The sequence below is a fragment of the Papio anubis genome, chromosome 1, assembly GCF_008728515.1.
Source record: "Papio anubis isolate 15944 chromosome 1, Panubis1.0, whole genome shotgun sequence".
Taxonomy (NCBI): domain Eukaryota; kingdom Metazoa; phylum Chordata; class Mammalia; order Primates; family Cercopithecidae; genus Papio; species Papio anubis.
In genome coordinates this window covers 46,881,429-46,894,689 of record NC_044976.1, presented here as the reverse complement: position 1 = coordinate 46,894,689, position 13,261 = coordinate 46,881,429, and the positions used below count along the sequence as shown (strand labels likewise).

Below are 13,261 nucleotides of genomic sequence, written 5' to 3'. Positions count from 1 at the left end.
TTAGCCCAGAAGCTTAAAAATCATAGACCAAGGCTTAAAAATCAACCACATGACACTTGTCCCATCCTGAAGGGGATTTACCTTTAAGAAGTTACTGAACTTTTGTTTCTAGCAGGTTAGATGGGAAGGAAAGCAGGCAAAAGGAAGGATAGAGGCCTGAGGGTGATGGAGGAACATAGCACAGGAGATAAGGAATAGTGGGATAAATGCTGTTTCTTTCAAATTAGAATGTGAAGGCATCTCAAAGGCAAATGGTTTTAACTTTTTATATTTTTAATTTGCCTTGGCTGACAAATCTTTTAAGGAAGGAATTTTTAGAATCCGAATTAAAAAATAAATTTTGTCATAGCAATTAGGAAATATAGACCACAGGATGTGTGATATTTTGCTTCTTTCCATTCTAAGGTACCTTTCAGTTTTATTTATATAAAAAATTCTCCAAAGTTGCCATTGTAAGTCTAAAACATCCTTGGTGAAATCATGCTGTTTAGAAAAATAAGTGTATGAAGTTCTAGTATGAATACATGTAGGAAGCTTGAATATAACTTGGAAGGGGCGTAGACCTAGACTGAAATAAATCCATGAGTCTGGCAGTATTGGTCAAATCTATTACTTGTGCGCATTTTGTCTTTGTGCCGCATTTTAATAGTTGCTTATTTCAAATTGAAGACTGGACACATTTGCAATTCTAGAAACATGGAAGATTTGGAGGCAGTCTCTCCCAGAGGATTTCTCTCATGAAGAAAACAATTAAAAAAAAACAAAAAAACAGAGGAACGTTTTCATGGTATTTTGACAAGTGACCCAGGGCAAAGTTTTTACTATAAGGATGTTGGTACAATGAGAACAGCTGAACCTGTGAGTCTTTGGTCCTGGCTCAAAATGGATTTAGTGGCTTTTGTCTGTTCACTTCTCTAGGAACTTTCTTTCATAGACTCCTCTCAAAAGGGGACAAAGACAGAGAGATACATATTAGTATTTTTAGTAATGAGACAGATTTCTCCCTGGCATACAAATTTTCAAATATAATCAGATAATTAATAGGTTACTGAAAGTGTTCTGCATTTCTGAAAGACGGGGTAACTCAGTGATTGAGAGCTTAACCAAAGGAAATCGGAGCTGAGACTCAGTACCAAGACCCACTTCACCATTATAGCCAGAGAGACACCTGAAGAGAGAGGCTAAAAGAAGTCACAGAGGAATTTGGTATTTCTAAGTTGAAGATCTTAGCTGTGGCAGCAAAAGGGCCTATTGGATCTTACTGGACTTCTAGGATTGTCAGCTGCCATCTGGTCAGAAGTCTATCGCAGTAACTGAATAATCTGTTGAGATCATGCAAAGCTGAGTTTATGACATAATACAGTATGGGAGAGCACCACCTTGACAGTCTTAGTGTTGTCTCTGAAAGAGGAAGGTTAATGGCTGATATTTCTATGATTTTGGGAACTGGGCTTGAGTGTTTTAAGGGAGCTTTCAATGTGGGAATCTAGTAGGCAAAGTTTGTGATATAAAAGTTTAGGATTAATGGAATAAAGGCCTGGGTCTTAAAGAAAGTCTTGATAAGTAAACACTATTTTGATAAGGAAGGGATTTGTTCAGTTGAGTCATCTGTTGTCCTGAGAAGGGAACTGTTTGCCAGGATTCAGAATCTGTTGTTTTGAGAAGGTAGCTGATTGATGATTGAGCAGTCTGTTGCTCAGGTAAATGATTTATGGGAAGGTCTTGAAGAAAATAGCGAAGGTTTATAGCTTTATTTTCCTGGGTAAGAATTGAGGAACTCATGAGAATGTCATGTTTTAGTAGGTAGGTCTTAGTTCTTTGTTATGATAGTTAAGCCATATGAATGCATATGGTCTCAGTTCTCATGTCTTCACTAAAGTTACATGTTTTTCCATTAGTGTGTTGTACATTGTTTATTAGACATATTCCTAGAAACCCTACATTTTTGTTGTTTTACTGATGTATAGGTTTAGAATTGATTTTTGTATGACAATCTTGTAATAGATGTTCTTGGATTTTTTTATAGAGGTAAACTTAACATCTACATATAAAGAATTTTATTTTTGCCTTTCATAATATTTGTCTCAGCTTACCAGGATCTTCAATACCACAAATAAAAGTGGCAATAGTGAATGTGGCAGAGACATTTCTTACTTATTGGCTATACACACACTTTCCCATACTTCTAAGCCCAATTGCCAGTAGATGGGGCCTAGTTCTAGCCAATAGACTGTGCATGGAAATTATGTGGGTCAGTTCCAGGGCAAAGCATAGAAGAATTAATATAAACATCGATATGTTTGGCTGTGTCCCCACCCAAATTTCAACTTGAATTGTATCTCCCAGAATTCCCCTGTGTTGTGGGAAGGACCCAGGGGGAAGTAATTGAATCGTGGGGACTGGTCTTTCCCGTGCTGTTCTCCTAATAGTAAGTAAGTGTCAGGAGATCTGAGGGCTTTATCAGGGGTTTCTGCTTTTGCTTCTTCCTCATTCTCTCTTGCTGCCGCCATGTAAGAAGTGCCTTTTGCCCTCAGCCATGAATGTGAAACCTCCCCAGCCTTGTGGAACTGTAAGTCAAACTTCCTTTTCTTCCCAGTCTTGTGTATGTCTTTATCAGCATTGTGAAAACAGACTGATACAATAAATTGGTACCAGTACAGTGGGGCGTTGCTGAAAAGATACCAGCAAATGTAGAAGCGACTTTGGAACTGGGTAACAGGCAGAGGTTGGAACAGCTTGGAAGGCTCAGAAGAAGACAGGAAAATGTGGGAAAGTTTGGAACTTCCTAGTGACTTGTTGAATGGCTTTGGCAAAAATTCTGATAGCGATATGGTCAGTAAAATCCAGGCTGAGGTGGTCTCAGATGGAGATGAGAAGCTTTTTGGGAACTGGAGTAAAGGTGACTCTTGTAAAGACCCTGGCAGCGTTTTGCCCCTGCCCTAGAGATCTGTGGAACTTTGAACTTGAGAAAGATGATTTAAGGTATCTGACAGAATAAATTTCTAAGCAGCAAAGCATTCAAGAGGTGACTTGGGTGCTATTAAAGGCATTCTGTTTTATAAGGGAAGCAGAGCATAAAAGTTTGCAAAATTTGCAGGCTGACTATGCGATAGAAAAGAGAAACCTGTGTTCTGGGGAGAAATTCAAGCCAGCTGCAGAAATTTGCATAAGTAGCAAGGAGCCTAATGGTAATCAAGACCATGGGGAAAATGTCTCCAGGTCATGTCAGAGACCTTCACGGCAGCCCCTCCCAATCACAGGCCCAGAGCCCAGTAGGAAAAAGTGGTTTCATAGACTGGGCCCAGGGTCCCGGTGCTGTGTGCAGCCTAGGGACTTGGTGCCCTGTGTCTCAGCCACTCAAGCCATGGCTAAAGGGGCCAGTGTGTACAGCTTGGGCTGAGGCTTCAGAGTGTGGAAGCCCCAAGCATTGGCAGCGTCCATGTGGTGTTGAGCCTGTGAGTGCACAGAAGTAAAGAATTGAGGTTTGGGAACCTCTGCCTAGTTTTCAGAAGATGTATGGAAACTCCTGGATGCCCAGGCAGAAATTTGCTGCAGGGGCAGAGGCCTCATGGAGAACCTGTGCTCAGGCAGTGCAGAGGAGCCCCCATACAGAGTCCCTACTGGGGCATTGCCTAGTGGAGCGTGAAAAGAGGGCTACCATCCTCCAGGCCGCAGAATAGTAGATCTACTGACAGCTTGCACCATGCGCCTGGGCCACAGACACAATGCCAGCCTTTGAAAGCAGCAGGAGAGAGACTGTCTCCTGCAAAACCACAGGGGTGGAGCTGCCCAAGACCATGGGAACCCACATCTTGCATCAGTGTGAGCTGGATGTGAGATATGGAGATCATTTTGGAGCTTTAAGATTTGACTACCCCAGTGGATTTCGGATTTGCATGGGTCCTGTAACCCCTTTGTTTTGGCCAGTTTCTCTCATTTGAAACATCTGTATTTTCCCAGTACCTGTACCCCCATTGTGTCTAGGAAGTAACTAGCTTGTTCTTGGTTTTACAGGCTCATAGGCAGAAGGGACTTGCCTTGTCTCAGATGAGACTTTGGACTGTGGACTTTTGGGTTAATGCTAAAATGAGTTCAGACTTTGGGGGACTGTTGGGAAGGCATGATTGGTTTTGAAGTGTGAGAACATGATATTTGGAGGTGCCAGGGATGGAATGATATGGTTTGGCTGTGTTCCCATCCAAATCTCAACTTGAATTGTATCTCCCAGAATTCCCACGTGTTGTAGGAGGGACCCAGGGGAAGGAAATTGAATCATAGGGGCCTGTCTTTCTCATGCTATTCTCGTGATAGTAAATAAGGGTCATGAGATCTGATGGGTTTATCAGGGGTTTCTGCTTTTGCTTTTTCCTCATTCTGTCTTGCTGCCACCCTGTAAGAAGTGCCTTTCACCCTCAGCCATGATTGCAAAACCTCCCCAGCTGTGTGGAACTATAAGTCTAATTAAACCTCCTTTTCTTCCCAGTCTCGTGTGTGTCTTTATCAGCAGCATGAAAATGGACTAATGCAAACACTCTTATTATTACAGTGATAATGAAACTTCAGGTTCTAGATGGTACAGTTATAATTTGCTTAGCATGTTTTATCAGCATAAGTCCTTGGGCAGTTTTATATAATTTCTCTTGCTAAACTGTATTACCATATAGTAGAGGAAAAATGAACCTTTATTATGTCAAGCCACTGATTTTCAAACTTAATTTGCTACTGCAGTATTGCCTAACATGCTATAGTGTAGACTAATGTAGTGTGTATTCTTGTCTTTGATAGGATCATCTATAAATTTCCACACATATAAATATTATTTGCAGTAAAGTCTTGTTAGCTATCCTTTAGCAAGTTAAGGAAGTTCCCTTGAAATTCCTTGTGTGAATAGAATATATATATTAATAATGAATGGATATTGAATATCATCAAATGCTTTTTCCAGCACCTGTTGAGATGACAATTTTTTTATGGTGAATTGATAAATGTTCTAATGATAATCCATCCTTGTATTATTTGAATAAAGTGCCTTGTCATGTTGTGTTCTTTTAGCTTATTATTTAGCATTCCTGAATTAAAATAATTTAGTTGTGATTTTTCCATATATGGCCACAGCTGAGGGTGGCCTATAATTATCCTTTCTTGCACTGTCCTTGAATGGTTTGGTAGCATTATTGTGATCACATTGTAACTTTAGTTGGGAATGTTTTCTTTCTTTCTCAGAAAGTTTGTCAGTTTGTTCTTTAGCTGTGTATATTGGATTATTGGTAAATTGTATTGTGAGCCCATCCTTTGTGGGACTTTCCTTGTAGAAATCCTGTTAGGCTTGGGCTATGAGAGTTTGCAACTTGTTCCTGCCATAGATCCCTCATATATAATTGGTCCGGAACCCCTACTGCTTAACAGCTGTTTGATTTTGCTTTTATTTTCTTACCAATAGAGTACAGGTAATAAAAATGTCTACCTCATTAGGTTGTTGTGAGGATTTAAAAAGTTATTTCTATGTAAGTGAGTAGAACAGTGGTCTAAGAGGGGAGGGGTTCCCCTCAAGAACTGATATATTTGGGAATTATTTTCTTACTGTATTATTTTAGAATAGCTTTTAAATTCAGCTTCAGTGAAAAAAAGTACATCTTACTTAAACCAAATCAGATAGTGCACATACAAATGTTTAAATCAGATAAGATAGGAATTGATCATTTACTTGATGTAAGATTCACTAAGGAATGTTCTTGGCAAGATTGAGAAACTGATTTCAGTTACCCATATCTACTTTTCCCCTTTCAGAATCATACTTTCCTCTGGCCATCCTGCAAGTTGTTCCTGCACTATACTTCTGTCCTATGGTCCTTATTCTCAACTGCTTCTCAGCTAATTCCATTTGAATTATTTGTATTTATTTCTGAACTCTTCTGCCCTATGACAGAAGAGAAACTTTAGAGAATAGTGTGTGATATAGGCACTATGTAGGCTTACAACAAATATTTGTTGAGTAACTGAATTTTCTAGTTCCCATTATTTGTAGTAGTAAATTCTCACCCACACTCATTTGACCTTGAGGTTTTTGTAAATATAACATTTTTATGGCCATTAATATGATTTGTCAACTTACTGTGTAAGCAACTTTTCAGGAATCTTATTTTGTAAGTGTGGTATAAAAACACTACATATCATAGATTTGAAGAGCATGTCATTAATCACAATGGATTTAGTGTATGAAATTTCCTTTTTTACCTGTACCAGTTTCAGATTAGTTTAAAAATATTAGTTATTTTTCCATCTTGATACATTTTAGCATTTGCCATATTGAAACTGTTACATCTGTGGGTTCATAGAAAGTCATTTAAAAAACTCTTTTCATAAATGTTAGAAAAAGGCCTTTTTTATGCTGAAGTGTAAATGCCATACACAGAAGAAAATTATCTTTCATGAGCCAAGCTCTCCACTAGTGTTTTCACTTTTCTTTCATTTAATTTTTGTGTCAAGTCTGTAAGATTATGTCTTCAGTTTATAGGTAAGGAAACTAAACCCTCAATAGGGTAAATGACTTGCTCAGGGTCTCATAAACAGCAGGGATTTGAACTCAAGTTTTTGGATTCTAAGCCAGTATTATTGAAGATACACTCAAGAAATATAACCCTTCTGTGATGAACTAAAGAAATAATATTCCATTTAACTTTTGAAAGGAAATAATTTAAGGGAAACTCACATGAGCTATGGAAACATTTTTTAAGCTAAGGCTGAAGGCTTTAAGTTTGAAGTGGATTCTTATTAAAGAGACTTGCCCTTTCGTTATACCTCCTAACCCCTTGTTTAGATATAAGACTTTCCAAAACATACACTCTAATTCCATGGAAGGAATACATTCAAGCTGTGTTCACATTGCACAATTATTTCATGTCTATTTAGCTCTAATTTCCTTTCTCATTACTTGTCCTTGATGTCTTATATTCTGTATTGTAACTTTTTTTGAGTTCTCCTGTTATATTTATTTAATACCCGTGATTGTTGTTCCCTGCTTTGTTTGGTACTTTACATGCAGAAGATGCTTAATAAGTGTTGAACACTATTGAGTTACAGCATTTAAGATTCTTGTACAATGTGTCCCTCCCACCTCTATAATATTCTTTATTACATTCATATAGAAATAGCCAAACTGTTGTTCATTTTTCATCTTTGCTTATCTTTTCTTGTGCCTTTTTCTTTTTCTGAATGGCTTTTCTCCTCCTTTCCTTTACTTATGGCTTTGATTTCAATTCTGCCTCCTCAGTGAGACCTCCACCATTAAGACCATTAGAAGTCTTTCATTCCTTTGAATTTCTTTTTGCAGTTATTGTCATTGGAATGTGTTTGACACTTCAGCATATCTTATTGTCATTTATCCTTCTGTATATGCAATGTCTTATCTGGATTGTGAGTTTAAATTTTTGTATTTCTTTAGGTTTGAGTATTAGCTAACATGTTCAAGAGATTCTCAGTGAATATTCTGATAGAAATTCAGTGGTAGTTACCTATAAAAGGCTTTATATAAAGCATTGCTGACTAGTTTGGGGAGAAAATTTAGCAGATAAAAATGAAGTGGTCTGCCATCTAACATGTCTCAATTGACATTGAAATTGATAAAAAGAAAATAATCCAGGCCAAGTGGCTTATATTTGGATATATTCTAGAAACAACAGTGTGATACCTTCTCCCACTTTCTTTTTCTTTCTTGTCTTGTCTTGTCTTTTTTATTTTTTCTTTTTCTTTGAGACAGACTCTTGCTATGTCACCCGGGCTGGAGTGCAGTGGTGCAATCATAGCTCACTGCAACATAGAACTCCCGAGCTCAAGTGTTCCTCCTGCCTCCGCCTCCTGAATAGTTGAGACTACAGGTGTGAGCTACCTATTCTGTGTCTCTTAACATATGCACTTACATTGTTGACCATGAACCTCCTTGATCTTGTTTTTAACATTTACTGTGTTTTTGTTTTGTCTCTGAATAGCTAAAAATGGAGCAATTTTATTTTTTTCTTCAGTCTCGATCACATATTTCTTGTTGGTCAGTTATTGGGGACTGTAACTGAGTCATTTGCACTATGTTCTATTAGGTTCTGGAATGAAAGCATGATTCTCTCAGCTGACCACTGACTTATTATTTGTTGTAATTTTAGAAAATAGTGAAAAGTATGGTAGTGTTGAAGCAAAACCTATGCTGGACTTAGGTTTTAATAACAAATGACATACATTTATTGGGCAACTAATTTATACATCTAGATATTCTGCAATATAGTTTAAGTAAATAATGGAAGATCTGTAAGCTAGCTGTTATTAACTTTATTTTTCATGTGAAGAAATGAGTCTGAGAAGAATTAGATAGCTGTCTAAAAGGTCAAATATTTAACAACTAGCACTGCTGTAACATAAACTCTTAAAAGCAAGGACTTTGTTTTGTTCACTATTGCAGTCTCAAAACTTAAGACATGACTGGGACTCAGATACTTGTTAAATGAATCCAGTTCCTCTCCTCTTATTCTCTCTTGAACTCAACTTCAGATTTTCACTCCTGTCACTCCATTAAAGCTATTTTTGTTGATGTTATCGATGACCTCACTGTTACTAACATCCGAAGATCTTGTCTTTTCTAACTTGACCTCTCAAGTTATATTTACCCATTAGTTACTCCCCTTTCCTTGAAATTCATTGTTTACTGACTTCCAAAAGAACACATTCTCTTGTTTCTTTCCTTTCTTCCCTGGCTACTCTTCAGTAATGTTTTCTTTTCATCTTTCATGCCTCTAAATATTGGAGTATTCTCAGGGCTAATTCTTAAGATGTTTTCTACTTTTGATTTACTTTTACTTCCTTGGCAATATCATCCAGTGCAATACCTTTAAATACCACTTAGATGCTAGTAATTACCAATTTATATTTTTATCCTGGACTTTTCCCCAAACTCTGCTCTAATACATTGAATTATTAATAGATTAATAGATGTGAAGCTTAATATGTCCAAAACTAGACTCCTAATATCTTAATTTTCTATGCTTACAGTTAGAAGAGTATATCTAATTCATACAAACCCAACCCTTCTAGTTGCTTAGGACAGAAAACCTTCATGTCATCTTTGACATCGAGACCAGTTTTGACCTGTTGGCTGTGTCTTCTAAATATATTCTGAATCTGATCACTTCTCACCTCCATTGCAATCTTTCTGGCCCAAGCCAGCATCCTTTTCCAGATTTTATTATAATAGGTTCCTAGCTGATTTCCTGCCAGGACCCTTGGCCCCTCTGCAGACTATTCTCAATATAATAGCCTGGGGTGTCCTATTTATAGAAGGAAAAAGTCAGGACATGTTTTTTCTCTCAGAATAAAAGACTAAATTCTTAAAACCTACCTTTTTGACCTCATTTCTTACTAATCAGTCCAGCTCCACTGGCTCCCTTGCTAATATCAAGCATGTCCTCCTACTACTTCCAAGATCTTTGCATTTATTTTTCTCTCTTCTGGCATAGTCTTTCCACAGATAATCTTCGTGACAGGTCTTATGGTCTTTACTGAGGTCTTCAGGTCTGCGTGAGGTTCCTGCTGACTATCCCATTTAAAATTACAGTTTCTTTCCTGCATACCCTTTTCCATCCCACCCAGCAGCACTTAACCCCCCTTCTTCTCGTGTTACTTAATATCCTTTAACACACTTTATTCTACTTCTTTGTCATGGTGTGTTTTTGTGTTTTACATTTATCTCTTCTTATTAGAATATATATTTTACCAGAATGTAAGTTCCATAGGAGCAGGAATATATTCATTTGTCTTTCCTTATTTGTTCGTGTGTCCATTCCCAGAACAAATGAAGTAGTGAATGAGTATTAGACCTGAATTTGAATGTAGTTCTGTTTGACCTGATAACTAAACTAGGCTACCATTTGGTTTATGTGTATATATTCTTTGTTTTAGATACACACACCCCTATGCAAACCCCACCACTACTCAAAAGCCTTTTGAAGTAATGTCTTATAAATTTTATATATAATGAACAATCTTGATATATTTAATATTTAATCTTACACTGACTAATTACTATATTCCAAATTTTATCTTTAAATATAGCTGTGGCATGCATTTGTTTTATTACTTTTATAAAATTAGTGTGTGTGCACACACATATTACTACTGTGCATACTGTATTACTGTATTTTGTTATATACGTGTGTATCTGTATGTGTAGATCTATATATATAATTTTTAAAACAGGTTATCAGGACACCCCATGGGAGAGACTTCGATGACTCTTTAGAAAAGTGTGAAGAGTATTTGAGCCCAAGGTCGTGTAGTAAGCCCCAGCATTCAGCGAGGACCTTACTAGTCCATTCAGCACCCTCAACAATGCCAAAGCATTCTCCAAGCCCTGTGTTAAATAGAGCTTCTCTCAGGGAAAGGTAATTATGTGCGGTCTTCATTTCTGTACTCATCTTTGAGTAATAAGTATTAGAAGGGAAAGCAGCAATTATGCATGTGAAATGAGTATCTATAAAAGTGTAATTTGATTTTAAGAGGCTTAAATTGTTTTTGTTTAAAATATATTACATATTAGATAATGTTAGATATTTCTTCCTAGCACAGTTCTCTAGATATGGATTTATTCACCAGATATGGGTCACATTAACCCCAATTACAGATTATAGTTCTTAAAAGTGAAAAGTAACATATATGATTGTTTTTAGTAGAATCAGAGGAATTTAATATTACAGGCTTGCCTTAAGTGTAAACACAACACAGATTATATTTTTTATTTAGTCATAATGGCTATCTATATATTGTTGGTAGATGGTGTCTAGTTTTCTCAAACAGCCTCCTCCCAACTCCCTAAGAGCATCTTAATCATGTAAAGATTCCAACTCTCCGTTTAAAAATGCTGTGGCAGCCAGAGTCTGATCCTGTTATAATTCGAATGTGAAATAAATAGTTCCTTTTCATATATTTTAAAATTGAAATTGGAAATTCCTTGCCTCTGTCACAAATAGTAATATAGAAAACCATGTTTCTGTAATAAGTTGAAAAGAAGTCAATCCTGGTGAAAAAAATTATGTAAGTTTTTTTCTATATGTAAGAGAAACACTGTCAACAACGTGGAAATCAATGTATCTTTACAACTGGTGTCAGAAAGCGAAAGTAAGCACACCAAATTCCTGTAGTGTATTGGGGTCATCAGGCATAATTAACAAAGATTTAATTAGCTGTAGAGAATATATTGAAAGTTTAACTCAAAACTGATGATTTGAACAACAGTGCGTTAGTTTGGATGCTGTATTAAAACAAATCTATTTTAAACATACAGGTTTGTCTGTTTACTTATTAGCTTTGCAAGCATTCATAATGGATATATGGAGGCATGTTGTAGACCCCAATCCTGAGATACGTAATTTTGATTAAGGTTGCTTCTAGTTCATTAGAGTCAGGCCTGTGGCGGGGTTGGGAGGGTCATGGAATCGTTAACATAGGTGCACACACAAACAACATCATCATCAAAAATTCAGGAGAAAAACTGGAAGAGAGGTTTTCCTGCTGAAGTTGATAACTTGCATCTCAGTATCAGGGGACTTTCCTTGATTTCCTCATCTGCCCAGCTGTTTAGACATACAGTTGGTGCTCCTTTCTTTTTATCAACTTTTAGAAATCATCTCTAGTGATTTTATTGATTAAGCCCTTTATCATCTCTGTAAATTTTCCAGAATTTCTTAAATCTGTATTTCCTTGGATATGTTTTTATTTACTTTTATAATAAACTTTTATAAATACTTTTACAAATGAGTATTATTTACTTTTATAAATTTATGTTTTTATTTACTTTTATAAATACTTTTATTTTTCTACCTTTTCACATATTTTGTAGAACTCTCCAATTGTAAACCTACCACTCTAGTACAGTATTAATTTTAGTTCTGTGTTACTTTAGCTTTGTATACAATTTTGTTCCAGCTTTTGACCTCAGTCTTTTCTGGATTGATAAATTTGTCATTGAGGCTATATTCAAAAATTCTTCATTGATGACAGTTAAAGTTAGCTGCCCCTTTATTCATATTTCAGTATGGGAAAGGGCTTAGAGTAGATAGCGGTGGCATTTACACATTATTTTCACTCAGGATGATAGATGTAGTAAGTTCTTGCTAGAAGGAAATGAGTGATTCTAATGTTAAACATTACCTATTTTAACTATAACTTGAGGAAGGTTAGGTAATTTTAAAATAATACAATGGCAATTTAGTTTTGAATTTCCCTATACAAATTAACGTTTTATTGGTATACTCTCTGGGGCAGGCATGACAGATAAGATTTTTTAACTTTCACTAAAGCAGAACACCTTTGATTTGAGTGTATTTTCTAAATATCTAGATTAGTCTCTAAAGGAAAATAAAATGTCTAAGGCATACTACTAGGAACAAAAACATTTTATTCTTTTCAACACTCAGTACCACATCTTTAAATATAAGACATTCTCTGATGTGGCTTTTTCTAGGTCACCAAGCAGTATACTTGTAGGGTGTTTATACAATCTATTGAAATCAATAAACAATTTAAACCGATATAAATGTAGATTGTATGTTCCAGGCAAAATTGGAAGTTTTGCGTGGGCGCTGTATGACAGAACATACAGTTATAGGAGTTTATCTGTGTAAATATTTATTGAAATTAAATAAGTTTTCTCTAAGATTGCAGTAAAATGCTGACTCCTTAATCGTGTATATAAACAGATTTTTAGAAACTTTCCCAATGGCTTTAATCAAATGAATTTCTTTATTTATAGTGAAGGTGGGTTTTGCTTTGTGCCCATTTAAGAAATTCCTCCAGTGAAGTTAGCACAACATAAAATGGTTTCAATTTTGGTTATAAGTGTTATATTTCAGAAGTTGTTTCCTTCTCAATGTGTAAATATTAATATTATAATTTAAAATTTGTGTGAAGTTTTGAGTTATTACTAAAATTAGACCAAGAAATACTAGCAAATCTACTGAAAAAGGAGCTGATACTCTTTTGAATCATGCTTAAAGTTTTGACTTTTATAAATGAAATTAGATTGGCAAGCAGGCATTCCTTATCCCACAGCACAGACTAGTGGATCCTCTAATAGTATCATTGAAGAGATCCAGTGGATCCTCACAGCTGAATAGTTGGATCTCAGATTTCCAAGATGTGCTATATATATTGCAGATAACAAAGTCTGCTAATTTATTTTTCATAGGTGCAATAGAACTTGCTTTTGCATATACAGGAGATTAAA

General features: G+C 36.1%; 1 protein-coding gene across 3 annotated transcripts in view; it reads left to right on the top strand.

Moving 5' to 3' along the window:
* SPATA6 (spermatogenesis associated 6) overlaps positions 1-13,261 on the top strand; it is a 191,621-nt gene that overhangs the window by 98,731 nt on the left and 79,629 nt on the right. For 2 of the 3 annotated variants that reach the window (XM_003891853.4, XM_009208234.3), the window contains exon 10: positions 10,237-10,421. The exons of the other annotated variant lie outside the window; for it this stretch is intronic. In XM_003891853.4, coding sequence (XP_003891902.2) covers positions 10,237-10,421 — 185 coding nt within the window. The remainder of the gene's footprint in view (positions 1-10,236; positions 10,422-13,261) is intronic. 3 annotated transcript variants of the gene reach the window in all.